The following is a 26881-nucleotide window of genomic DNA, read 5'->3' on the forward strand; positions in this document are numbered from 1 at the left end:
AGGACTAATGGAGTCCAGCTGTAATGGGAAGAGCGGCTGTCGATGCACAAAGGCACTTGTGCGTACAACATTATAAACACACACATACACACACACGCACGCACACACACACAGACCTATAAAAAGGATCCACTATAACAGGATATTTTTAGTTTCTACAATGCGGCACTAAAAATACAGCCCTGGCTGATACATCACGGCAGAACTATTCCCTCTCTGTCGCTTCAGGAACAGTTTAAAACATTTATTTTTGTTTCCTTTTTGCGATGGTCAGAGTAGAGAGAGAAAATAGCAACTCATTGATAAGAGGAAACGAGAGAGACATGAAAAATTGAAAACTACCTAAAAACTCATGGAGAGGTTTATTTTATTAGTTCTTAATAAATATCTTGCAGATTTCCTCAGGAAATACACCAGATCACATGTAAAATAGTTTGATACTGATGTCAACTGCATCAACATATGAAGTCTATTAGGGTGAAGCCACAGCAGGGTGATCAGCGTGCTGAAAAACTCCACAGTACTTGGGCGGGGGGGGGGTCTCACGGCCTTCCAAATTCTTCGAGAGGTAAAAAAGTCAGCCAAGACGCAGAGAGAGAGAAAGAGAGAAAAAAAAAGATCCCACATCCTGCTTTCAGCTGCCAGCAATGTGAAGTGCCCAGAGATTAATTCTACGTCTGGCCTGGAAATGTGACTTTAAAGCATGAGGGAGGGGAGCTGGGGTGGGGGGAGTGAGGAGGAAAGAGGAAAGAGAAGGGCAGGCTAACTGAGGCTGGCAGCGGGCCACCAACCCCCTCCCAAAGCCATGTTTCAATGTAGACAGAAGTAAACCCCAACAGACAGCAGCGCCTCAGCCTGCCAGGGCCTTACACCAGCTGCAGCGCATCTCGCTCTCCGCTCGGCCGAGTGCAGATGTTCCCCACAGCATCACTTCCGCTCAACTTTCTTTTAAAGAAATAGCACACATATGTGGAGGCATTTCCACCACTTCCCAACAGGACGCTCCTCGCCTTTAAGGGCTCCAGAGCAAGGGCGAAACTGACAGCAGGTACCACGATGGCTGACTGAAGTGCTCCGCCTCCCGTGGGAAGGAGCACCAGCCGTGGGCTACAGGGCATTAGTTAATTAAGGGGAATGTCTTTACAAATGTGTCTTCCCACTGTCTTCAGTGGGAGAGGAGGGCCCCATAGTTTGGGGCAAAGAAAAAAAGGGAGGAGAAGTATGTTGAAGATCTTACTCCTGGTTTCTCAAAGCAGTTCACTGTAGCATTGCCATCTCAAAGGGAAGGTACTGATGCCTTGTCACCATGGAGACTGCATAAGGCCATCATAACAGAATGTCTTAAAAACAAAGTAACATCTTTGGGAATCCCCTAGCAGTCCAGTGGTTAGGACTCCAGGCTTCTACTACAGGGAGCCCAGGTTCAATCCTCGGTCTGGGAACTAAGATCCCACAACCTGCACAGGGTGGCCTCAGGTCTGGGGATGGGGGGGGCCAGCGGGGAGTACATATATATGTGTGTGTGTAAGTTTTTTAATATGCATATTTACTTGGCTGCAAGAAAGATATCAATTTTTTTAAAAAAAATTTAGTTATAAACTCATTTTATATAATCCCAAACCCTGGTAAGTTAATCAATTGATAATTAATGATTAAGTACCTAATTCTGAAGCTAGCTTTGATACTGTTAGGGATTTCATAAAATATGCACTCTTCTCTTGTTCTCATGGAGTAAATACCCTAGTTGAGGGATCTATGTATCTAATGAAGCTAAAATAATTGCATTTTTTAGAACAGCTGAATATCCTGTAGTTGGTCTGTTAGGTTATTGATTCTTCTGGAATGAAAGAAGAGAGAAGAATCAGCAATGTCAAAAGAAAACAAAATACTAAACCCTCAAAATCAAAGTTGCTTTGTTTGAACCTCAAGTTAAAGAGAGGAAATAGGATCTTCCTGTAAGGGAAGGAGAGAGATACTGGCGATCAGTGGCAAACAATTATGGTGAGAAGGTTTAAATCAGTAAATATTTAATAAATGTCTTCTATGCTCAAGGTACCAGATATAAAAACAAGATTTAGAAGCTGTTAACTAATTTGCATGATACAGCAAATAACACAATCAGAGCTAGAACCTAATTTTACCTAACTTCAATTTTTTTGTCATTATAATTTCTAAAAATAACTTTAATACAAAAATATTGCAATCACTATAGAAAACTACAAGAACCCAAAGAAAACAAAGAAAATTAAAGACACCTTTAATCTATCCCAGGGAATTATGATTAAGTTTTGATGTATATCCATCAGTCTTCTCTGCTGAAATGTGTATATAACATGTATTATTTTACAAAAATGTGATCAACTGCAAAGTTCATAATCATGAGACCACACAGCCTTCAGAGGAAGGAGAGATCATGTTTTTGGCAGCTGACCCCACCCCTAGGAGTCACTCACCCAGGAAACAGAAATGTGATGATCTGACTCCCCTGACTTGGCAGCACACGCACATCTGTTCCAGCCCTGTAACTCTCTGAGTTCCTTAAAGCAAAGAAATTTCAAAGGTATTTCATTCTCCTCTATCCTCCTTCTGCACATCCTTGAGCCCAAGTCAGTCAGGTGCACTGATTCCACAGAGATGCTGCCCTGGCACACCTCCCACATGAGTGCATGCTAAGCTGCTTCAGTCGTGTCCGACTCTGTGGGACCCTATAGACTGCAGTCTGCCAGGCCCCTCTGCCCATAGGGTTTCCCAGACAAGAATACTGGAGTGGACTGCCATGCCCTCCTCCATGGGAATCTTCCCTACCCAAGGATCGAACCTGCGTCTCTTACATCTCCTGCCTTGGCAGGCGGGTTCTTTACCACTAGTGCCACCTGGGAAACTCACAGTGCTTCCAAAGGCAAGACTAACCAATGGAAAGGGCTATCAGAGATTATGGGAAACATCTGTATCCAAACGTCTCTGGCTGAGTCTAGTTCCATGTGCTGGTGGCTTGTGCACCCCCACTGGCACAGCCTTAAGTCCTTGCAATTCTGCTCCATAGACTGTTTACTCCCGGAGCTTTGGCTACCAAATAAAGATGGCACTTCCTTATTAACACTCTGTTACACACTGACAATTCATTCCTGAGTGAAAGGCAGGACGGCCACAAAAGGCAACATCATTCTTTCCTCCCTGAAATGGCAAGACCACACAACCACTCACCTACACGCCCAAGCCAACCGTCGAGGCCTGAGCTCTTCCCAGCTGGCAAGCAGTCACCTGAGGTGAGGGGAGGTGAGGGGAGGGGAAAGGTCTGACTCCTGACAGGCAGCCCCTCGTGACTCCACCACCACCTTACTCCGAGAAATGTATAAAAATGGGCTGCTATGCTGGTCCAGAACTTTCTGATGCAGAAGATCTACTGTCACAACTCTCGGGTGTTATTTCATTAAGCACGTAGGGTTCCTCACATCTCTTACCAACTAAATGAAATTACAAATGGGGCTAGAATTCCCTCCAGCTGATGGAAATGAAAATACATTCACAGAACTGCCTAAAAACATCTCTTTTTTTTAAGCTTTAAGAGCAATGAAGTAAATCATAAAGGATAACATTTTTAACTATAAAAACTTTTTACAACTTTGGTACATTAAAAAAACAAATATAATTAAGAATCAAATACAAGTAAGAAAATCACCAATGAACACAGAAAGGACTTGCTATATTAACAATCTATAAAGCTCAAGTAAACTGGTAGGAAAAATATTAGGGAGGAATGAAAAAATTTGCAGAGAACAGGACCACACAGAACTATATATGGTTAATAAGACACAGGAAAAAATGTCCACTCTCACCAATAATCAAAGAAATGCAATTGAAAACAGGATAGGTTGGAAGACGGTTTGGCAGTTTCCTACAAAACTAAACACAGTCTTACCATATGACCCAGCAATCACACTCCTTGGTATTTACTCAAATGAGTTGAAAACTTAAGTCCCCACAAAAACCTGCACTCAGATGTTTATAGCAGTCTTATACATAATTGCCAAAATTTAGAAGCAACCAAGATATCCTGCAGTAGGTTAATGGATAAATCAACTGTGGTCTACTCAAATAATGGAATACTACTCAGTGCTTTTAAAAAAAAAAAAAGAGCTGTCAAGCCATGACTAAGTGAAAGAAGCCAATCTGAAATGGCTACCTACTGTATGATTCTAATTCTATGACATTCTGGAAAAGCAAAACTATGGAGACAGTAAAAATATCAGTGGTGCCAGAGGTTAGGAGGAGGGAGGGAGGGAGGGATGGACAGGCAGAGCACAAACGTTCAGGGCAATAAAGCTATACTGTATGATAACACTGGTCTAAAGCCACAGACCACCACCAAGAGAGAACTCTACGGTGAACGATGGACATTAGGTAATAACGATGATCAGGTTCATCAACCGTAACAAATGAACCACTCGTTCTGGATGTTGATAGCAAGGGAAGTTGTGCACGTTTAGGGCAGGAGATAGTATGGCACTCTCTGTATTTCCATTCCATTTTTGCTATGAATTGAAAACTTCTCTAAAAAATAAAGTCTACTGAAAAAAACAGAGATAGGTTTTCTTCTATCATTTATTCAACAACTTTATGAATGCCGACATTGTGCTAAGGACTATAAAACATTAACAATACTCAGTGCTAGCAAGAGGTGGTCACTGGGCGGTCTCAAACACTGCTGCTAAGACTGTAAGCTGGCACAGCTTCTTAAGAAAGTAATCCAACACACCATGTATCAAAAGCGTTAAAAGGCTTCAAACCTTTTAAACCTAAAAGTTAGTTTCTAAAAATACAGTCCAATGAAATAAAAGGAAAAGCATGTTTTCTATTTATTAAAAGATGTTAATTAAAGCATTATTTATAATCCAAGAAAAGTGGGGGAAATATGTGAAAACAGGGTGATGATTACATTAATGTTAACAAATTTACATGAGAATATTATTCAGCCATTAAATATATTTACAAAGAATTTTATAACTGAATACTTATAAAACAAGTGAAAACAGAATCAAACACTTTATACTCAGAATACTTTCAACTGTAAAACTTGAATATTCACACATACATATAGGAAGGAATGTCATTGCTGGGAAGATGGTTTATAGCTGGTGTCCACCTTTTTTCTTTTTTTTTCTTCAGCACTCAACAAAACCCAAAAGGTGAAAACTTATTTTAAAAAATTATTTAGCTTACAAAAAACAGGACACAGTTGCTCCAGTAAGGTGAGAGTAAAAAAATATGGTAAATGAGCAGACAAGGAAAAATAAAAGAATATTTATGGGCAGGAAGAAAGGACAGAGAATTAATGATGAAAGATTTAGGAGACGAAAGGGGACAGAACTTATGTTGTATTCAAAGCAATTCTGCTTCCAGAGCCATGAAGACAGTGACTCCAGTATTAACAGTAAACACCAAGACACATTTAATGTATTTTAATTTAATGTCAGAATATAAAACAGGCACTTGGAAACGACATATTCAGAAGTGGCACCTTAACAAAAACTAGACTGACTGCTGACCAACTTTATTCCTGATGTGAACTCAACTCAAAACCTACTTGGGCTTCCCTAGGGACTCAGATGGTAAAGAATCCACCTACAGTGCGAGAGACCTGGGTTTGATCCCTGGGTTGGGAAGATCCCCAGGAGGTGGGAATGGCAACCCACCCCAGCAATCTTGCCTGGAGAATCCCCATGGACAGAGAGGCCTGGCGGGCTACAGTCCACGGGGTCGCAAAGACACGACTGAGCGACTAAGCACAGCACGGCACAAAACCTGCTTGTTGAGAACTCACAGCACACGAGGCACTGGGTACTCACAATTAATAAATCAGTGGGTAAAACAAGTCAGGGATCCCTAACTGCAGGAACTTGCAGTCTAGCAGAGGAGTCATGAGGGAAAACAAATAATAAAGATACACACAAGTTGGAGAAGGCAATGACAACCCACTCCAGTATTCTTGCCTGGAGAATCCCATGGACAGAGGAGCCTGGCAGGCTACACTCCACGGAGTCTCAAGAGTCAGACACAACTTACCGACTAAACCACCACCCAGGCGGGTTAGCTGAGAACCAGAGCCACCTGGAAGTTAAGTGGGAGGTTAGACAGGGGTGCAGAGTTCTGTCTGGGGGAGAAACTAGCCTTGGACTAACTGGGGCAGGGAGCTGCCAGAGACACTGCTCAAGAAGTCGTTCCCAACAGGAGAAAGGTCAAGTTCAGATGTAGGCTTAGAAAAACAGGTAACTTGACCAAAGGCAGCAGAACAAGCCAGCCCAACTGGTTCATGAATGTAGTTTAATTAAATGAATCTGGATGGGAACAAAAATAGATTGAGGAACCACAGAGTGACTGGAGGAGTGGAGAAGGCTCAGCAGGGTCTGGCTGACTTCACCTGAAGCCTAGGTGAGGAATCAGGGACCAGGCAGAGAAGGGCTGTAAGGGCAACTGGGCAGTAGTTCAGGGAGATTTTGGAAGGCAATCTGACTTCTCTTCGGAGGAGGTTTGAGCTGGTTGGGTTAGCAGCCAAGAGAAATGGGACTGAAAATGGAATTGGGGCCTCCGTACCCTTGGTGTCGGCCCAGCAAATATTTCTTAGTTGCCACCGGCCTGAAGAATCCATGCTGTAAACTCTTTCATTTCTTTGATTGTATACTTTATATCCTTTTTTTCCTGTTTCTTAATAAATTCTTTTGAAAAATGTGAAACACAAAATGAAAAAAAAAAAAAAGATATACACAAGTAAGTTATCTAGTGTTTAGAGAACAAGTGTTATGGAAAAGAAAAGCAGAGCAGGATGGGAATGATAGGAGAACAAAGAGGGAGTGCAGCAGTGTTAACAGAATGGTCAGAGTAAGTCACGTGGAGCTAAGATTTGAACAGACTTATAGGAGATGAGATATAGGCCATGCAGACGGCTGGAGAAAAAGCACTTCCAAGTACAGGAAACTGCTAATGCAAAGGCCCAAAGGTGGGAGAAGCCCCTGGCTCATCGCAGGACCTGCAAGAAGGCCGGAGTAACTAAAACAAAGTAAGCAAGTCAGGATGTGGTCTGAATGAGACCAGAGACAGCAAGGAGGGCTGTGGGGAGAAGGGAGAGTCCACACAGGAAGGCCTTGTGAAGACCATCACGGCTTTTGCTCTGAGAGAAATGGGAAGCCAGCAGAGGACTGTGGAGAGCAGACTGTGTGTGTGTGAGTACATGTTATGAGTTTCAAGTCTTTCTGGAAAGCAGACTATGTGTGTGTGTATGTGTGTGTACAAAGGGGAAATGGGAACAAGAGAGACCACAGTTAGGAGTTTCAAGTCTTTCTGGATCATCTTTCTCTTCGTGTTTAAAAACAAGTTTGATTCACAAAGGGTATCCAGGGCATGTTTGCAAGAGGGTTTTTGCTTTCAGTGTGGAATCTTGAAGAATGTGTCAATGTCCTGCAACCGTGTCCTTAGCAGGCATCTCGAAATAATGATTACCAAACATTTCTCTCTGTTCATTGCCCTGACACGAGTTCTGGGCATCACCCTCTCTCAGGGGAGAGGTGGAAAGAGGTTATGCAGAACAAGCAGTGATAACGGGATGACGTCACAGGTGTGCCTCAGAGAAGCCCCTAGTGAGCTGGGCTCATAACCACTCCACAGTGATTTACTCTGCCCTGCCAACGCCAGCTGGAGGAGGAATGAAGAAAGCTGACACAGCCTTAAGCCCTGGGCAGGCATTATAAGATCTCTCTCCCTCCAGGCCTGCCAGCCCCTCCCCTCTTCCAACCGCTGATCCTTGCTTCAGAAGCCAACGTGTGAACAGCACGTGTCTGGATTTCAGAAACCTGCCCAGCAGTTGGAAACTCCCTGCAGCGTGTCAATCGCTGCATCTGCTGTTGGCACTTGGGGCAAGAGATCACATGGGCAGTTTCTGAACTAAGCTTGGAGATGGGAGTCTGATATCTGAAGAGGGGACTCGAGAAGCCAGAAAACTCCAGTTACAGTAAATAAATTCCTAACCATATGACAATCTGCCTTCTAAAAAGGAAACTGGGACATACAATCCAACCAAACAGCTCTAAGGACGGCAGCAGTCAAGAACAAGAGCACAGAGCACCCTGACTAATGGAAAGGATTTTATGGGCCAACAGAGTTTACCAGCTCTGGAGTGTGATATGGCTGAAACTAGAGAGCACTCTTGTCCAGATCCCTGGCTCACACCCTTTTGGCAATAAATGGCTTCTATCATTTCAGCGACAGGCCTCTCTCCCTGCCTTCCATAACCTTTCTTCCCCACCTGTCAATTAGTCCTCTGAGTAGTGTATACCTTGACCATCTCTTGGAAAAATAAAAAACTCTGAGCCCATAAACCATCTGCCATAAAACTAGGCTGCAGGAGCTGGAAAAGGAGCTGCTCTCTGGAAGCCCAGCCTACCATGCTCTCACCACCTGACATACAGGTGCCCCTGTCACACTGCTCACAGGCAGAGGTTAGGAAAAAATGCTTGAGTCTGACGTTTCAAAGAAAAAAAGAATAACAGCATTTCCTCTAGCAACACGGCAGGCAGACTAGGAACCTAGGTCTACTCTCCCAATGAAACAACTAATTATCCTGGAAAGAGCATCTTTAAAATCCTTCTAGAAAGCAGTGGTGAGTTAATAAGTTAAAAAGGAATCCTCTGGCCAGGGACTGAGTAAAGACAGAAAACTAGAGCTGTTAAGCGTGGGATAGAGCCAGGCCTCACCCTAAGAAAATCTGCTACCTGCTGAACTTGAGCGCTGGGTTTCCGAGACTTCGTGGGTACAGCCGACATAAGAGGATGCCCAAGACACCTGCCATAAAGCTGAGGTCCCACAGAGCTACACCCAAGTACAAAGGTGAATCAGAAGCCATCCTCAGCCTCATGATAAGACAGCTAGCTAGAAAACTAACTATATCAAACCCTGAAGCTGACTAGAAGGGAAAAAAAAATAATGCTCTGAAAGTACAGACTGTACACTAGCCCTCACAGGGGTGTGCAGCCTGAATTCCCATTACCTGAAAGGTTTGAAAACCCTCAAGCAGACATTTTACTTAGAATGATTATTTTAGACTCTTCACACCAGACCGTGGACAAAAGCAAACTCAAACCCTTTCCCCATTTTCGTCCCAGGTCTCCAAGAATTCCCACTAATGAATTCCCACAGAAAATTAGCAGATTACAGGGGAAAAAAAATTCTTTTTTAATTACACGGGAAACAAGGCACATATGCAACAACCAGCAGAAATAAGAGACTAGCAGAACCTCACCTAAAAGGACCCCTTGGTCAGAGTCCTTAAAATAACGTTTACTATATTAAAAAATAAATAAAAGACAAGCTCACAAATATGTTCAGGAAATAAGAAACTAATAGGAAAAGACCAGATTTAGGGGGAAGAAATCTGGAAATAAAAATATATAATTGAAATAAACTCTTAGCAGGGCATGTTTAGCAGATTAGATATAGCTAAGAAAAGGTTCAGGGACAGAGTTAAGGAAATTATGAGGAATGCAGCACCAAAAAAAAAAAAAAGAGTCAAAAAAGAAAGAGAAGTTTTAAGAGACATTTAAGACAGAAGGAGAAGAGAAAGCATGGGCAGATGCAGTATGTAAAAAAAGAATGCTAAGAATTTTCTAAAACTGCTGAAATCAACTCACAGATACATGAAGCCCTATAAATCCCCAGCAAAAAAAAAAAAAAAAGTACAAACCTAGAAAATCATTAAAGCTGTAGAACATCAAAGGGTTTATTTAAAAAAAAAAAAAAAGACCTAAGAATCACCCAGAGATAACAGATTATTTTTAAGAGGATAATAAGACTGACGGCTGACTTTTAAACAGTAATGACCCAGAGACAGCAAGGTACCTTCAACGGGCTGAAGAAAAACAACTGTTAACATAGAGTTCTATTACCAGTAAATACAGAGGAATCGGGAAAATAAAGGGCTTTCAGACAAATACAAATTGGAAAAGTTTGTCATCAAAAGAACGTCACTAAATAAATTCTAAAGAATACGCTTGAGGCAGAAAGAAAATGGTCCCAGGGAATTCCTGGTGGTCCAGTGATTAGGACTCTGAGCTTTCAGTTTCATCCCTGATCCAGGAACAAAGATCCCACAGGCAGGGAGGTGCAGCCAAAAAAAAAAAAAAAAAGGAAAAGAAACTGATCCCAGGGAGAAGGTCTGAAATATAAAAAGGAATGAAAGGAAAGGAGTAAATATACAGGTGAGTCTAAACAAATATTTACCATCAGAACAATCATGATAATAATGAAAACAAAATATAAATGAAAACAACAATTTGTCTTTCAAGGTTTAAAAGTAAAAAAAGAATTAAAACAGCTGACAACAGTAGCATATTAACTGGGGAAGAGAAAAGGAGAAGAGAACAGAATTTAAGTGTGCCAAGGTATCTGTATTATTTAGTAGAGGGAAAATGCAGCTGCTTAGGTTGGGGGGTGGAGGTGGTGGTGAGGCAGGGTGGGAACGATTGCTTGCTGTGTTGAGCTGTCTCAATCAGGTCCAAAGAAATTTCTGTATGCCATCTGACACAGGAGGCTGGACCTTTGAGACCTGCATGTAATTTACTACCTTTGTGACCTTCCTAAAGTTACTCAGCCTTTCTGGTATGTTTCTAGTCTGTAAATCTACGAAATAGGACACAAAATAGCTGTCCCACCTGTCTCAGGGGCTTTTCTAGTAGCTCAGCTGGTAAAGAATCTGCCTGCAAGGCAGGAGACCCTGGTTCAATTCCTGGGATGGTAAGATCCCCTGGAGAGGGGAAAGGCTACCCAGTCCAGTATTCTAGCCTGGAGAATTCCATGGACTATATATAGTCGATGGGATTGCAAAGAGTCAGAGGCTGATGGGAGACATCACATGAGAATACATATACAGCAATCATAAAATCTCATCAGGTATGACCACAATGTTGTTCTGTTGTCATTCCTGGCCACTACCTCTGAAAGCTTACAGTTCTTCCCCAGACCAATGTTTAGTTGGTTAGGGTCCAAAGTGCAACTTACTCCCCCTAATCCCCACCCCCAGAACATACTCATGTTCCCCAGTATTCAACAAATAGCAGAGAGCTGGCCCACGCCCCCTGTAATATGTAGAATTTTACTCCCCAGGAAAAGTTTAAGGAGAGTTCAGAAAAGGCAGCTGAGAGTCCTGCTGCCAGCATCCCCTTAATAACATCTCTCTTTCAGAATAAGTCCATTCAGGAAGAAAAAAAAAATTAAATTGAGAAGCTATAAAATGGCAGCAGAGATGAGGTCTCTAGCCCATAGTAATGACGAGGTGGTGACGGGACACTGCACTTTTCCACTGCCCCACAAAGCAGCCACGGACACCAAACCACACAGTAACCCTGGGGCAAAACCAGAAATCATTTCAACAACATGGTAAGAGGCTTAATTTTATTGATACGAGTGAATTTTCTCATGTCTTTAGCTTTTCACAACTGCTTCTCCTCCCTCAGCCTAAAGTAATGGATTCATTCTGAAAATAAGGACCCTGGAATTTAGAATTGGGAAGAGAGGAAGACCCCTTGACAAACTCACTTCCTGAGCTTTTCTAACTTCTTTTCCAGGGAACTCTGAGGGAAGAAATCCATGCTAAGCAGCCTATTGATAGCTGTATCTCCCCCAGAGGGACAGAGAGCACAGCAGAGGGATGCGCCCTTCCCCTGGTCTGCCTCCTAAAGCCTTGCCTCTTCTGACCTCCGAATCCATTTCTCACATAATTTGGGGGCCAAGCTGGCTGTTTCTTTGTTTATCTGCCCTCAACTGAGCAGTCCTGAAAATGAAGGTCAGGCAGTGCCGACTACCTGTAGAAATCTACGCATAGGTCCTTGGGGAGAAAGAGCCCAAGGGCTTCTATCACCAGAGACAGACAAGCAGGGATGAGAGGGCCAGTTTACACAGCTCAACTCAGGCCTACCCCTCCCTGGTGGGTAGGGATTCCTGTACAGCTGTTCTGATAAGCAGGGGATTAGGCACTTGATACATTCTGCTTGGGTGAGAGACTCAGACAGAAGTGAACTGCACGGGGCAGCACCCTGCCTTACCAAAGGTCTCTAAGGCGGTGGTTTGCTGAAGACAAAGAAATTCTGGTTGTGACTGTAACTTCACAAACTAGGGTCAACCTGCATACATGACCACAGCCTTGAGGTGAGTGGCTCCCATCTCAAGCGTCCCACACACTGGGGTCAAGTTCTGTGGGTCCCCTGCCAACAGGTGCCTTGTCTCTATCCCTCTGGAGGCAGGCAGGTGGCACCCCCACCCACCCCCCTCCTGCAAGTCAGGATTACTAACAAACCATAAAAGCGAGCATAAATGATAACAAAAGGAATGCCAGCCTAGCCCTAGCTCAATGCCAGCCCCTAAACGTTCCCCAAGAACAGGGAGCCCCAGCGGCGAACACACGAGCAGTGTCTCTTGGGTGCCCTCTTGCTGTCACCAGGGCTTTTCCGCAAGGCTGACATGGAGGCCTCCTCTATGAACTGGTAGATGAGGAAAAAGAGGAGGAAAAAGAAGGGGCCAGGGGACAGAAAAGGGAAGTTATTCTAGTGGTGGCCAATGAATAACATCCAATGATTTATAGGAAGTATAATCCAATAATACAGTAAAATAAAACAGTGTGTGCCTGCAATGGTTTTGATTCCAGGAATTATAAAAACATATTTTTTAAAAAGACGCAGAGAGAGAGCAAGAGCGGAGAGAAAACGGGGGGAACAAACAAGGGGGCCAGACTGGAGCAAATTGGGCACAGATGGGAGAGGCAGTTGGGCTCCAGGGGTGCCCTACCACATATACTGCTTCGATTACTCCTCTTCAAGAAACGAGAGCTTTATTTCCTTACATTACAGAATTAAAAAAAAAAAAATTAAAATTCTTGGCGTGCTTGTGGTTTAGGTCAACCATTCTCTCTCCAGCACCACATCAGCCAATCGGGTGGATGCTGAAGTGTTAAATGCTGAGGCACGTGGAGAAGGCCCCGCTTCTCCGATGACCAGCGGTGACATCACCCTGAGGGAACCACCTATCTCGCCACCACCCATCACTTGCCAAAGGGCAATTCTAGACACAGGCCAGGAAGGGAACACACTGTTCAGTGACAGTCGGCCTGGAATCACGGCCTTCCTCATCCATGTGCTCAGTGAATGCTTACTGAGTGCCTGATAAACAGCAGGCCCTCTGCTAAGGGAAACCCAAACATCCCTTGAATGTCTCTGTCCTCAACCTCTTCAATGTAGACTAGAAGGATTCTCAACTCTCTGCAGTCCCACTCCAGCAGGCTTCTTGCAGAGGGCCCACCTGATGAGAGGAGATAAAGCTATCAATAGCCTTGAACTTGTGAGTTTTAAGATCATTGCTGAGACCTGAAAGGTTCGCTGGTGAAATGATGTAGCACAACTCAACTTACTTTGCTTTATCGGAAGGGGGACAAATCTCACGACTTCTGCCTCCTTGAGCTCCAGGGAAAACTGTAACTTAGGAAAGGCCTCTTTCACCATCTAAATGTTTCCCCTGTTGGGCCTTGTGGGGTGCCTGAAGCTCTTTAAAGAGTTCTGTGTCTCTCGACCCCAAGGAAAGCATATTTGAGAAGTATTTTAATAATCACACTATTAGTATCATTTCCGGTATTTTGAAAAGAGGACTTATACAAGGGTAGCACCGAGCCCATACAAAAATGAATTAGAGGCAACAGCAAAGGACATCCTTTTTCGTAAGGCCGTCCCTGTGGCTCTCCCTAGGTACCACATCTCCAGGGAAGGGCCAGGCATAGATGAAGAGGATCTTGACTGCCGTGGGGGGACACAGATCACCTCTGCTCTGGGCTGGAACGTTCCTTCTCCACAGAGTCCAGGAGCTGACATATGCAAACACCCACCCAGAAGGACATGTCCAAGAAGGAATGGAAAGAAAAATGATGGCCCAGATGTTCTGTTAACTTGCAGCGACTGCCAAATCACCACAGACCCCAAGCACCTGGGAGGGCCAGGCAGCAGCAGGCCCTCGCTTCCTGGCTGCAGACAGCCAGGGGTCCCGCGGCTGGGTGGCGGCTCTGACAGCCAGCCGGCTGGCCTGGAGGGCAGCCTTCAGAAGGGCACTGGCTGACGGGACCTGGGGGCTGAACACTCAAGGGCTGATTTATCACTTCCTTACTCATAAAAATGTGATTCAAACTGCTGCTGATTAGTGAAGGATTTAAATCTTTACCCTCTCCCCAACCCCCTTCCCGCTCCACCCCCGGCACAGATGCTGCAGCTCAGCCACAACACCCCCTTCTTGCCACTGTCCGTGCGAGCACAGCACAGGGGCCCAGCGAAGATGACTCACATGCTGGGAAATGGAAAAGTGCATCTTCCCACCAGCCAGCCCCGCTGAGTGCTCCGCTCACCCCTCTCCCAATGGCAGCCCACACAGTGGGGTCTGGACGGCCGCCTCAGCTGCACACCGGGTACTTGGCAGCGTGTCCACAGAGCGCTCTGTCCTAGCTGAGTGTTACATCCTGTGGCCCGGGCTGTGTTTCCCTGAAACACCCTTGGACCACCTCAGCTCTCGGCCCCAGCTGCCCCGCGGAGGTGAGCGTCAGGACAAAGCCGGAGCCGGTGGCGGGGTCTCACGCACGGGCTGCGACGTGTCCTTCCTGGCGAGCAGGTCCTCGTGAGGAGCGACCATGGGGAAGAGTCTGAGAAAAAGCATGCTGGCCTCCAAGGGGAAAGCACTACTTCCTCCTTTCTCTGTTCTCACCGTCTCACCTTCCTTTCACCCACATTTTCTTAACTTTTAACTTTACAAGAGCTCCAAGGAAAGGACTCATTGGTGGCCTATGAAAAGGCCAACATCTTCCTTTCCATGGAGTGGAAGTTGCTGACAACAGAGGCTCCGCAAGCTAGAGCTGTGGGGCCTTTACATTCACACCTCCAGGTCCCCTGATGGGGAAACAGCACCTTGGCAGAGGCTGTGCTCTGTGACAGGCGGCTCGCTGACTCTGATGCTGCTAGAGGGAGGCAGGGAAGTGAACAGGAAGCCACCTCGGGAGGCTCCACTCCTCCGAGCCCGCGAGCTTCCCACCTGGTGGCCCGACCCTCGAGACCCTCAAGAGATGAGGAAGGGATCAAGTTCCCTCCCCTCCGGACTGACCGCCTCACCACCCTTTACAAACTGTATTTCCTCCTTCCTAGAAACCACCACTGCCCCTCAGGACTGTGTGCTTCCTCAGTGCTGTTCCTGGACATATTCAGACAAGTTCAAAATGGCACCTAAACCTGTGCATTTCACCTTCTGCAAGGAATTGTAAATGCTGCGGCAGACAGCATGAGAGGAGAACACCCTCTAGGATTCATATGTGATGGAAAACCCAGGCAAACCAGCAGAGGACCTGGCGGAGTCCCAGGAGGAGCCAAATCTCAAGGGAAAGTGCAGCCTGCCTGCTCATCAGGGAGAACACCCCCTCCCACCCCACCGGAGCACGCTGAAGCATAACTCTAAATACAAATGGGAAAGGGAAATAAACCAACTTCAGAGTGACAGAGATCACTAAGAAAAGGTGCCATGAAAGAACCAGTGAGACTTCGTCCAGAAACACTGGGTCTGCTATACAATGGAGTCTCTCCGTATGGCAATTCCCACTTCTTGGGATTGCAGGTGACAACCTTCTAACCCTAAGACCAGACACTCTCTGTTGAAGGTCTGAAATGATTTTTTGGCAGCATGGACCAAGTCTCCTTTGCAAACAAACACACAAAATAATGTCACCTCCAGGCTACAGATTTCCATCAAGTCAAACCACATCATCCTTACCTCAGCGGGGTGGAGGGAAGGGAAGGGATCCGGTTAACATCCTTCCACTGTGACCTGGTCAGCAGAACATTTACAAATCCTGCCAATCAGCCCCTCCCCCATTTCTCCTTCCCCACCTCCCACCTCGCATCAAAAAAAAAAAAAAAAACAAAAACCCAGTGTTCAGAAAAGCATCTCAGAATGCATACCACTACATCTGCCAAACTCTGGGGCTGGTGAGTTTTTTGCTTCCAGATTTGAGTCACCAAAGCTCATCAATTCTCTGTTCTTACTCCCTGGCAGACTCCCACAAGGGATATCCCATAGGGAACTAGACTTTTCCATATTGAACAAACAGGGTACATGAGTCCAGAAACAGCTATTCCCCATCCCTGCCAAGCGTATGGTCTCTGCAATGAAACATTTCAGCAATGCCTCCCCCCCGGGACAGGCTCTGGGTCTGCAGCCTCCGAGAGGCCTTGCTGCTGCCTTCAGCACAGCCAGATGTGCAGCAGCATCTCTGGGTTTGCAAATTAAGCTCTATACCCATGATTCCCTCCAACCATCCCACCCAGGCACTAGAGAGTCAAACAGATTTCAGAGAGTCCATGAAAGATCTGAAAGGCAATGGAGGAAAAGAGGAAGGGGGGTGTGTGTGTGTGTGTGCATGTATGTGTGTTGGGGGGCCTGTGTGCGTGTGTGTTTGGGGGACTGTGTAGTGGGATGGCAGCACAGAAAAGAAGATAGATTAATCTTTATCTGTCTAGATTAAGAAACTGGATGTTCCTTACCTTTCAACTGGGAGTTGTGTACAGCAAACATGTTGATGGTCATAAGCTGTAGCATGCGGGTACTTCCAATAGGAGAGGGGCTGTGCTGCAGCAACACCTGGAACTCCTTGAGGACCTTCTCAGCCACTGCAGAGAATGTCTCCATCCTACAAGCACAGCCAGCCCATCAGTGAGGCACATCCCCGAGAGCACTCAGTGCGCGCGCACACATACACACACACACACACACTCATTCATTCATTCCTTCCCTCCCTCTCTCTCTTTCTTTCTCAGAAAAGCAGACAGCTAACACCTAGGATGTTTCTTTGCCTTCACAAACCTTCCGAGTACCCTAAGGTTGTGAACAAATTTAAGAGAAAGACGCGTTCAGGGTTTAGAGATGGAAACAACTCAATTTTTTGGATAAATCACCATGAGTTATTACGCTTTGGTATGCTATTTCCTAACCTCTGGCAATAACTGGATTCAAGCTGAAATCAAAGTTTCTCTCTGAAACCATCAGTTTTTCTAAATAGTGAACAAACTTCCTTTAAGCTCTAAGGCCAGCATAGTCCCCAAACTCTCTGGTATGAAAACCATATTCTAGGAAGAGGTTTGTGAATCTAAAGGTTCTTCTACTCAAAGCTTCACTTCAGAGAGGTGCTCAGACGCAGTTCTGCTGCTGTCAATGTAGGGACTAGCACACGAACTGTTCCATGTAAGGACTCCAAACGTCCCCTGGAGAACCCCTCGATCAGGGGCCCCGATGACCTGTTTCAGCCTTTCCTGGGTTGCTGTCCTCCTCCCTCTCACAAGGGCTCTGCTCATCAGGGTCTGTATGTTTTCAGGCCTGTGGAAATATAATGCCCTGGCCAACTGCCACTCCCAATACAGGAAGAGCCTGTAATGTAGGGAGGCAGAAATCTAGCCAGTGACCCGGCGCTCCTAAGGAGAGGTCATTCAAACCACTGCTTGCCAAACGTGGCCACAGAACAGTGGTGCATGCCTGGAGCTCCTCTGGCAATGGGAACAAACCACAGCTGAAGTCCTCAGAAATAAAAAGCAAATTCAAACTCGGTGCTAGAGAAAGAAGAAAACCAGGCACATGGGCCTGAGGGCCATGCCGAACAATTCACGGTCACCAGAGTATCTTTCATCCATTCTCACACCCCCCCACAAACAAACAAACTGCTTGTGGTACACTGCATGTGTACCGGGGTGGGGGGAGAGGAGGGTGAGGAAGAGTACCAGCTTGGATTAATAAATAGCTTCTGGAAAGCCACAGGGAAGGGAATCCTATTCAAAGGATACAACACAGTCTCCAGTCCTAGGGAAGGGTGCTTCTGCTTTCACCTGAACCTCAACCCTTTCTCCAGGGTGTAGTGAGCACCCTCTCCAGAGCCTTCTGAAAGCCTGGCAAGTTTCATTCCTTGCCCTTGGAGGCAACTCCTGTGAATGACCCCCCAGTACCCAGCAGTCATGCCACAGTTTCGGGTCAATTACAGTTTATGTTCCAGCGCCCTTCTCTGCTGAGCTGTCCTCATTTTCATTGGCACAAAACATGCCAGGCATTTGCTTTCTTCTCCCTACATGCCATTTCAAGTGCCACCCCACACCACACTCCTGCCGCCACCACCCAACAACAAAACAACCAAAACACACTGATTTTCTTCCACCTCTGAAAAGTTTCACAACCATTAAAACTCTTGGTCGGTTTGGAATGGCAGAGAGTGATATGTTTGGGGCTGGACTGGATCCATTTTTCCCCCTGGGCTGTAACAAAGGTTTCATTTTAAACCTTGACACTGTGCAGCACTCTTTCTGGTTGGAGGTGGGGAGGGGGGGTAGCACTTCTCATTACGAGAATCGCAGAGTTCACTCTGCTTGAAAAGCAGCCACACTGGGCGAGTTTCGGAGCCATGTGTCTCCGTGTTGAAAGGCGGTAGAGAGCCAGCACAGAACGACATGACAGAAGTGTCACGTGGGACGGTCCTGCTTCGAGGCTGTGTCTGAGGAAGACTCTTTCCCGGGATGGGAATTGAAACACAGCCATTATCACTCCCTAGGTCAGACTGAAGTCTCAAACGAGCACCAGGCTAAATGTCCACATCGTCTTTTTTAAGTAAAAAAAAAAAAAGAAAAATTTGCTGTTCACCTTTCAGCTAGTTCACAATGATTAAGACAAAAGAAAAAGAAATCAAATGCATAAGGGTATGAGTTAGAGTAACTCCAATTCTGAGATACGAGGGAAGATGGAGTTCTCAGACAACATCAGCTTTGTGAGGCAACAACTGAAGGACACGCAGATAAAAGATTCTTCCTCAGAGCTCAATAACGGCGTTTCCGTGCCCAATTTCGTAACCAAAATGTTCTCTGGTTTTGGTCTCCAATTACCTGTAAGTAGTTTTATTTCTTTCTCTTTGCTCCACCCCATACTGCAGAATGAAAATTATACTAAAACTGGGATAATGACAGAATACAATTTGTTTAGGAAAAAAACCCACAAAATAAAATGATGGTTTTTATGGCTACATAAGTAATTAAGCAAATGCAATAAAAAGGTCTGAAGAATATATAACCTGATGTCTAGCACTATCTCTTTGGAGGGCACAGGGGTTGGGAAAGAGTTGAAAGAAATTTTAGAAAAGCATACTATACTTTTACAAGGAGATTTTTATATATTACTTATGTAGTAATTGTAAAAGTTTTACACAAGAAGCAGCAGCAGTAGCAGCAACAGAGAAAAAGGCAAGAAAGCATAAAAAGATGGCAATTTATAACAGAAAAAAACTGGACGCAGCCTAAAACATCCAATAACACCGGATAATTAAAATGGCATATCCATACAACTGAATTCTATTTTTTAAAAACTGTATCAGATTTTTTTTAAGTTTAACATATATTAACTGAAGACAGTTTTAAAGTAGTTTAATGTGATCCTTTTTATAGATATTTATAAAGAATAAATAAGAGAATGCATATGTGTGATGTATGGAAGAGAAGATAAAAATACACATCGTTTTAACGGTGGATAGTTATCTCTGGATAGTGAGAATAGGAATAATTTTTTATTTCTGCTTTTTGCTGGGTTTTCTAAATATTTTACAACGAGCACTGTATACAGTAAAAAGATTTCCCCTATGATGAATACTTCTGGCTTTTGTATATAATACATTTCTAGTTTTAAAAAGTAAATCAAGACACAAACATAATATTTTTAACAATTCGAAGTCCAAAATAAACACATGAGTCTTTGAATTCCAAGAGATCTTGAAAGTGTGCAAAGAGCATGACTCGGCAAGCAAGGAAAAAACTAAAGTGGCAACTTCAACCTAGGCTACAATGGGAAGCTAAATTATTCTCTTTGTCACAAGTCAGAAGTCTACAGATGGCCGGCTTCCTGACCCCCTCAGAGGAGTCCGAATGCAGGTCCGCTGTGCCTCTCCCCGGGAGAGCCAGTGTTTGTCAGGAGCCACACAGCACTCCTGCCCAATTCCGTTTCCTGAGCCCAGGAGGACTCTGGCCCTGTCTTTTAAAACTGTATGATTACTTGTAGGATGTGCATTTCACTGGCTGAAGTGACCGCTTCTGAAGGGATCTCAAGAGATACCTTGTCTCCTGTGAATGGCAGTTTCAAGAAACCAATCTTTCAGACAGTACCGGGACCAGACCCGGGAGTGACTCAGACGGTGATTAACGGGGCAGGACCCAACCCCTCAGATGCTGGGGAACACAGCTGGCCTGACAATATTCTCTGCGGGAAAGAATCAGGCTCCCTAATTTTTCTTAACATCTTCATTTTTAAAAACTGTACAAGATAGGAGCAAACCAGTAGCAAAACCAAACCAAACCAAACAGCTCGACCGTGAGACAGGGCAGCCATGAGAAACAAAAATCGCAGGGCTACAGGACAGGGGGACTGGAACAGACCTTGGAGCTCATCTGCTTAAACTACTGATAAGGAAACCAGAGACCACAGACGCTCTGACTCGCTCCCTCTCGAGGTCTTAGAACTAGTCGGCAGAGAAAAACAAACTTTTTGGCACCTGAATCCATCAAACACTTGGAATTTCTTTTTTTGCCGGCTGCCGAGAGGAAGGAGACGGGTGTGACACACAGTAGGCCCTCAAGTGCACGCGGATGCAGCAGGGAACACGGGCCCGGAGAAGACAAAGCCTGGGCGGGCCACGCTGCCGGGGCTTTTCTCAGCAGGCAGGCGGGACAGTGGATGTGTCTTCAGCTGCTCCCCATTACAATCTCCGCACTCTTAATTCGTTTTCAACGCCTCCCACATTTCACATCTTCTTGGTAATTAGGCAGCAGTCCATGTTGCTGTGTGTGGCTTGGGCTCATTGCTCTTCTGGTCTTACAGACTTCTATAGTTTGGGGGTTTTTTTTATTTCCAATAGAAAAATTATTGCTGTTTCTCTGCCTTCCAGAATAAATATGGGGCTCAATTCTCTTTTCACCTCCAAGAGAGCACAAGAGGAATACTCACTGAGGGGCTGAAGTGCCTAGAATTTACATGCATTTTCCTCATGTGAACACTACTACAACTCAGTGTTCATGAAGGTGGAACTAGACTGGCCTTATCTTTTTGCCAACAGAGTTGGTTATATGCAGGAATGGAAGAGATCTTGAAAAATAATCTGGACCACAGGAAACCACCTCTGACAAATGAGATGATCTGCTCATTTTTCAACAGAGAAGAAAATTCCTGAACACCTTCCCTCTGTGAAATTTTCTTACATATAACCCAAACCTCTCCAGCTGCAACATAAGCCTATTTTTCTCTTGCTGTCATCCCACAGAAATCAAAACTGTTTGCTTATGACTCTAATAGTTAAACACAGTTAGGGTACCCCCAACAGCTGTCTCTAAGTAAACCTTTGGTTATCTTCTTTTTTAAAGATTCATTTATCTTCTCAGAAACCATTTCTAGCTTTTTTATCATTATTGTGACTCTTTTCCAAACTTTCTCCAAAATATATCTAAACATGAGAAATTTAAAAGGGGGAAAAACAGGGTTTTAACTAATGCATAACCTGATTTTATATATATATATATATATCAATAGGAGCAATTCTGCACCACAGGGAACATTTGGCAATGTCTGGAGACATTTTAACTGTCACACCTGGGGGTGAGGGGAAAGGATGCTATTGGCATGTAGCAGGTAGAAGCTTGGGATGCTGTTCAACACAGGACAGCCCCTACAATTAAGAATTATAAGGTTCAAAATATTAGTAGTACTGAGGTTGAGAAATCCTGACTTAAAGCAAACATGGTACAAAAATTTAAAGGGCAAAGAGAGCAAAAGGAAGAAATGAGAGAAGATACTGACAAGAAAGGTAGTAAAGGAAAGACAGCTTTTTTTTTTAATGAGAATTTTTGAAGAATAAAGAGATGAAGAATCACAGCACCTATTTTAAGGGTAGTACAGTAGTTTTTTCTGATATGATGTGCTATTGTATGAAATAATATAATCTTACCCACCCTGAAACTACAGCTTCACATTATTCACTATTGACTGGCCTGGGTCTACGATGACCCAACAGAATTCTAGATTCCTTCTCTCCAGTCTTTTGCAATCTACCCATTTCTTGTAATGATTCACTTATTCCTACAACAACTATTTACTGAGCACCAACTACATGCCAGGCACTAGGGTTACAGCAGTGTTGAGCAAAAACTCCCACCAGAGTAGAGCTGACATGGGGGCGGGACAGGGGGGGTTTGCTACTGAGGTACCTAGCTTCCTTTGCTGAGTGAATAACTTCACACATGTTTCTGCTAGCAGACAGGCATCTACTGCACTGCTCCAAGTTTTCCAAGTCATTTCGAAGTCAAGACTACAGCCATCCTCGTCACTCTTGCCCAGGTTGATGATACATGAGTATGTAAAAGGCACAGTTTCTAGTTCACCAACACGTTCAACAGTGTTCCTCCAAACAGGACAAAGCCTTTCAGCTTCTCCCACTAAGGAAACCTTCTAGAGCGTTAAGAGATAGACTTACAAGGTTATGACAGAAAGCGAAAGGGAAATACAACAACGGGGGGGGGGGGGGGGGGAACTGGAGTCTAAAACAAGAACCTCAAAGGGTAGTGCACCAGAAAACCTCCAACTGAGAATGCATTAAAATGCAGAGAAGACCTGCGGGCACTGCCGCCTGTTTCTCTCCTGGAGTAAGGAAGCACTTAGCGCAGGGGCACTGGCTTCACACAGTCAGGAGAAACTCTGATCCACCAAAAGAACACTCGAAACGTGGTCTCTTCCCAGAGACTTACAGGGCTAAATAACAGGGTCTCCCACATACCACCTTCCCTGAGGTTAATACGGAAATCCATGGTGGCCAGTGAAACCATAGAAAAGTCTTAGCATTTACTGGGGTCAGCAACATGGTGCCAGAAACCGAGCACAGGAAGAAGGGGTATGGTTCGAAGGGAGAGAAATTGGAGGAAAAAAATTACTGTCCACTCTTTTTCCCTTCTCCTTAAGGGAAAATGAGTGGATACTACTTTCCCCCAAGAAGGACCCCTGGCAGCTGCACCCATGGACTAAGCATGACTTCCTTTAGGAGCTCACTAGGGTCTGAGCCGGAAGGCAGAGGAAAGAGAAACCCAGAGGGATTAGGGGTGGGGGGTGGGGAAAGACTGTGGTTAAAGGGGGTTTTAATAAAGGTAGGGAAAGGGGAGTCAGAGGGAGGGAGAGTAACGTTTCCCAAACTTCATGAGCACAGTAGGAGAGTGAGTGGAGGGAAGGGGAGGGAAGGTGGAGGCCCCTAAGAATTCACACCCTGTGCCCTCAGTTACAAACACAGTCTAGTTGCTAACAATATTAAATTCCAAAATGACTTGTAATGTAGGAAAATAAAATAAACATCCTGCACACTTACCCAATCCGGGTAAACAGCTTCCCATGGGCATGGAGAAAACTGAGGATGAACCTTTTGTTCAGCTGCATGGGAAAAAGAGAGAGGAGAAAACAATTAAACTTTCCCCAGTTTCCTGTTACTGAGCAGAGTCCCTAGTGACACAATAACCTGGCCAGGGTCTAAGGGGTGGGCACTAGGGATGGGAACCAAATGAACATGCCCAAACTCTCACACAGACCCAGGGCCCATGCCCAACAGCTGCCGCTCAGCCGAGCCAAGAGGACAGCGGGCTCAGTGAGGAGACAGCACCCCCTGCTGGCAGTGGTGCCGGCGTGCAGGGGGCGAAGCACTGAGGACCAGCGAAGCTGAGCAGAAACCAAGACGCCTGTCGCCCTCTGCCATCCAGAAGTCACTCTGGCCTCATGTGATGGAAATGAAACAGTGGCAAGGGCAAGACAGGAATAATGATGATCCTGCATAAGGCCATACTCTTTCTTACGAGCTGTTTTTCTACCTACCCCGAAAGCAAAATTCTTCTTTGGAAACCAAGGGTAAGGAAACCCACCACTAACTAGCTCATCAAATTGTACTTCTCTGGCTTTTAAAACCAAAGTTAAAACCTTTCTCTCTCTTTCTTTTAAATAAAAACTGAGAGCTGATCTTTTATGTGAAATCCTCTGGCTTTTAAATGTTAGCTACTAACAAAAAAAAGTTTTTTTAAACATTAGGCAAGCCAAAAACACGCATTTGCCAGCCATATCTGGCTCACATCCATGAGTCACCAAATTTGCAATCTCAATTCAACGTTCTAGAAAATCTACTTTTATCAAAAACTAGGAGAGTCTTCTGAGCAAAACAAGGGAGGGAAAAAACTTCAAAGCCATCAGGAGTAATCTCAAAATCAAACCCTATCATCCTCCCTGGTCTCCTGGAAGAAATGTGCTCAGGGCCTTGCAGCCAGACAGGAAGAAGGATCAAGAATCCCTCAAGAGTGGGTGCTTAGGACAAGGAACGGTCAAGCACTCTGGATGCTCTGCCCAAAAGGTTTATACTCTTGCAAAAGAGAAAACCAATCAAACTGTGGCAGTGCCACCAATTTCACACGGAAACTGAGTGTGAGGAAAGGAGGGCATTCTCACCTAACCAGCGACTTCAACCACAAACTGCATATAATCTTCAGTCTTTCAGTCTTTATTTTTGCTTAAACGAATTACATTTAATCAGCAATACCAGATCAAACACTGAATTCGGGAGTTAAAAAGGATACTTTACGGAAGGTAACCTGTCTCTATAGAGAGGTGGGTCAGGACCTGGGGGACACTGGGTTCCACGAACAGAAGGGAAAGAGGAGGAACTGCTGCAAAACTAACGGCCAATGGTTCTGCCATGGTTAGTGGCAAAGGCCTGGGTTAGAATGCAAAGGAAGGTAGTGGAAACTTAGCCCTCAAACCTCTGCCACTTACCTGCTACAGGGTCTCAGGTAACAGATGTAACCTCCCCCTTTTACACGATGGAGACACAACAAACAGAACCTCCCAAAGATTTCCCTTCTACATGATAGAGATGACAGTACCCCCCATGCTCGGCATGCTATAAACACTCAGCTGTCAGCGGGACGCCCGCTCCCAAGGAGCAGGTGGTAAAATATTAACAACTGGAGGACCGGGTAAGGCAGGAGTTCTTTGTCTTATTCTTATAGCTTTTCCATGGGTATAAGATTATTTCAAAATAAAAAGGTAAAAATATATATATTTCTCTCTATTCCTGTTTTAACTCAATTGTTCCTTTTTCCAGCTGTCAATCATTAATTGGTTAACTCATCCATAACCAGTTATATTTATACATACAAGGTCATTGGATAAACGGTATTAACCCATCTCATTCAAGCCAGTTATTATCCCCCAGCCGCAACACAGCTCAAAAACTGAAGCAACTTAAACCAGTACATGGCAGAGTTAGAACCTGAACCCAGGTCTTCTGATTTCAAAACAGTTCTCCTCCCCTTAAACCGCCATCTGTCTCAGGAAAAGAACTGGTTAGCTTACTCATGAAGGGCTGACGAGGGAAGAAGCACAACTAAAACAGCAGTTCAGTTTTATCTTCAAATTTTCGTTACTGATTAGGTAGGAAACATACTGCATGACCCACAACGCCTCCTGCAATAAAATGAGTGCACCATGGGGTCTTTTAATACTGTGATTCTAGCTACATATTTCCCAAAGATCTTACCCTCAGGGTAGCAGGTGACTCCGACTTAATTACCTGAGTTCATACCTGCCCTGAGTGTATTTTAACTGTATCCAGTAGAAAGCGGATTTCAATGCATTGTTTCTCAACTAGTGATAGTGAAGGGAATCTTAGCAAACTCAAACTACACACACATTCTCTCTGACCTTGGTTAATGAGAACCACTGCTTTATTTTTAGCATGAAAGTACCTGCTACCCTAAATATAGTTTCTCTCTATTTGTCACCAACATTCTGAGCAGAAAGGAGCTAAAATGTAGATACATTCTAGAGAGAGGTAAAGTATGCTATTCTGAGGAAGTGGATTTGTTACACGTTGATTAAAACGGGACTAAGCGTCATGGTAGATATCAACGTGAAGTCACCAAGTGCTGAGGCAGAACTTGAGGACAACTTAACTGACACAGAGTTAGACACAACTGAGCGACTGAACTGAACTGACACCAAGTCCACAGGAAGGACGGCCTCAGTCTGAGCTTCCTCTCTCCAACACATCACCCTGGACTGGCCTCACGTTTGGAACTTCTCGGTTCTTAACAGGACACTCGGATGGTCTCCTTCAGGGGGAGAAAGAACCGTTTCTCCTCGTGTGGTGAGGCTATCTGTCTCCAGATCTTCCTTGTGCAATTACATACTGTTCACCAGAAACCAGAAATGCTTCTTGGGTGTAGCCCTGAGAGAAGGTGTTAGAATTATTAAAGGGTGCCTGGCTCTTTGGTTCAAAGTCCAAAACCAACTCACTGTGGACACCTGAGTCGTCTATACCATCTGAAAGAGACACTAACGGTGGGTAGGACACTCACAGTAAAGTCTACCTGGCCATTAACCATGGGATTATGAGTTAAAACGGCTTGGGTTGTTCCTAAACTATAAAATGGAATTTCTACCACTGATGTCACCTAACTCAGAGCTGAAAGGATAAAATGAAATAATACAGATTAAAGCATTCTGAGGAGTAAATGTCTTATGCCTGCCCTGGTTATCAGCACTCAGAACTCCCTAAGTGCTCTGTGAACTGCTGAGCAAGGAAGGAGAAAGAAGCTGCTGAGAGGCAGCAAGGTATCACCAGAGGAGAGGCCTCTGAAATATGCCCAGTTTCAATTCCAAAAAGCTGTTTCTCCTTCAAAAGAGCTGTACGGAAAGCTGAATATCTGAAAAGTGAATCATTTTAAGGACCGTAGGA

At 44.7% G+C, this 26881-nt stretch overlaps 1 protein-coding gene across 3 annotated transcripts in view; it reads right to left on the minus strand.

Annotated features, from left to right (window-relative positions):
- The window catches only part of SMG6 (SMG6 nonsense mediated mRNA decay factor), a 194606-nt gene that overhangs the window by 125379 nt on the left and 42346 nt on the right, over positions 1-26881 (minus strand). For all 3 annotated transcript variants that reach the window (XM_061143085.1, XM_061143086.1, XM_061143084.1), the window contains exons 9-10: positions 23474-23535; positions 16599-16744 (exon numbers count right to left, since the gene is read on the minus strand). In XM_061143085.1, the coding sequence (XP_060999068.1) occupies positions 16599-16744; positions 23474-23535 (208 nt within the window). The remainder of the gene's footprint in view (positions 1-16598; positions 16745-23473; positions 23536-26881) is intronic.

The sequence above is a fragment of the Dama dama genome, chromosome 5, assembly GCF_033118175.1.
Source record: "Dama dama isolate Ldn47 chromosome 5, ASM3311817v1, whole genome shotgun sequence".
Lineage (NCBI taxonomy): Eukaryota > Metazoa > Chordata > Mammalia > Artiodactyla > Cervidae > Dama > Dama dama.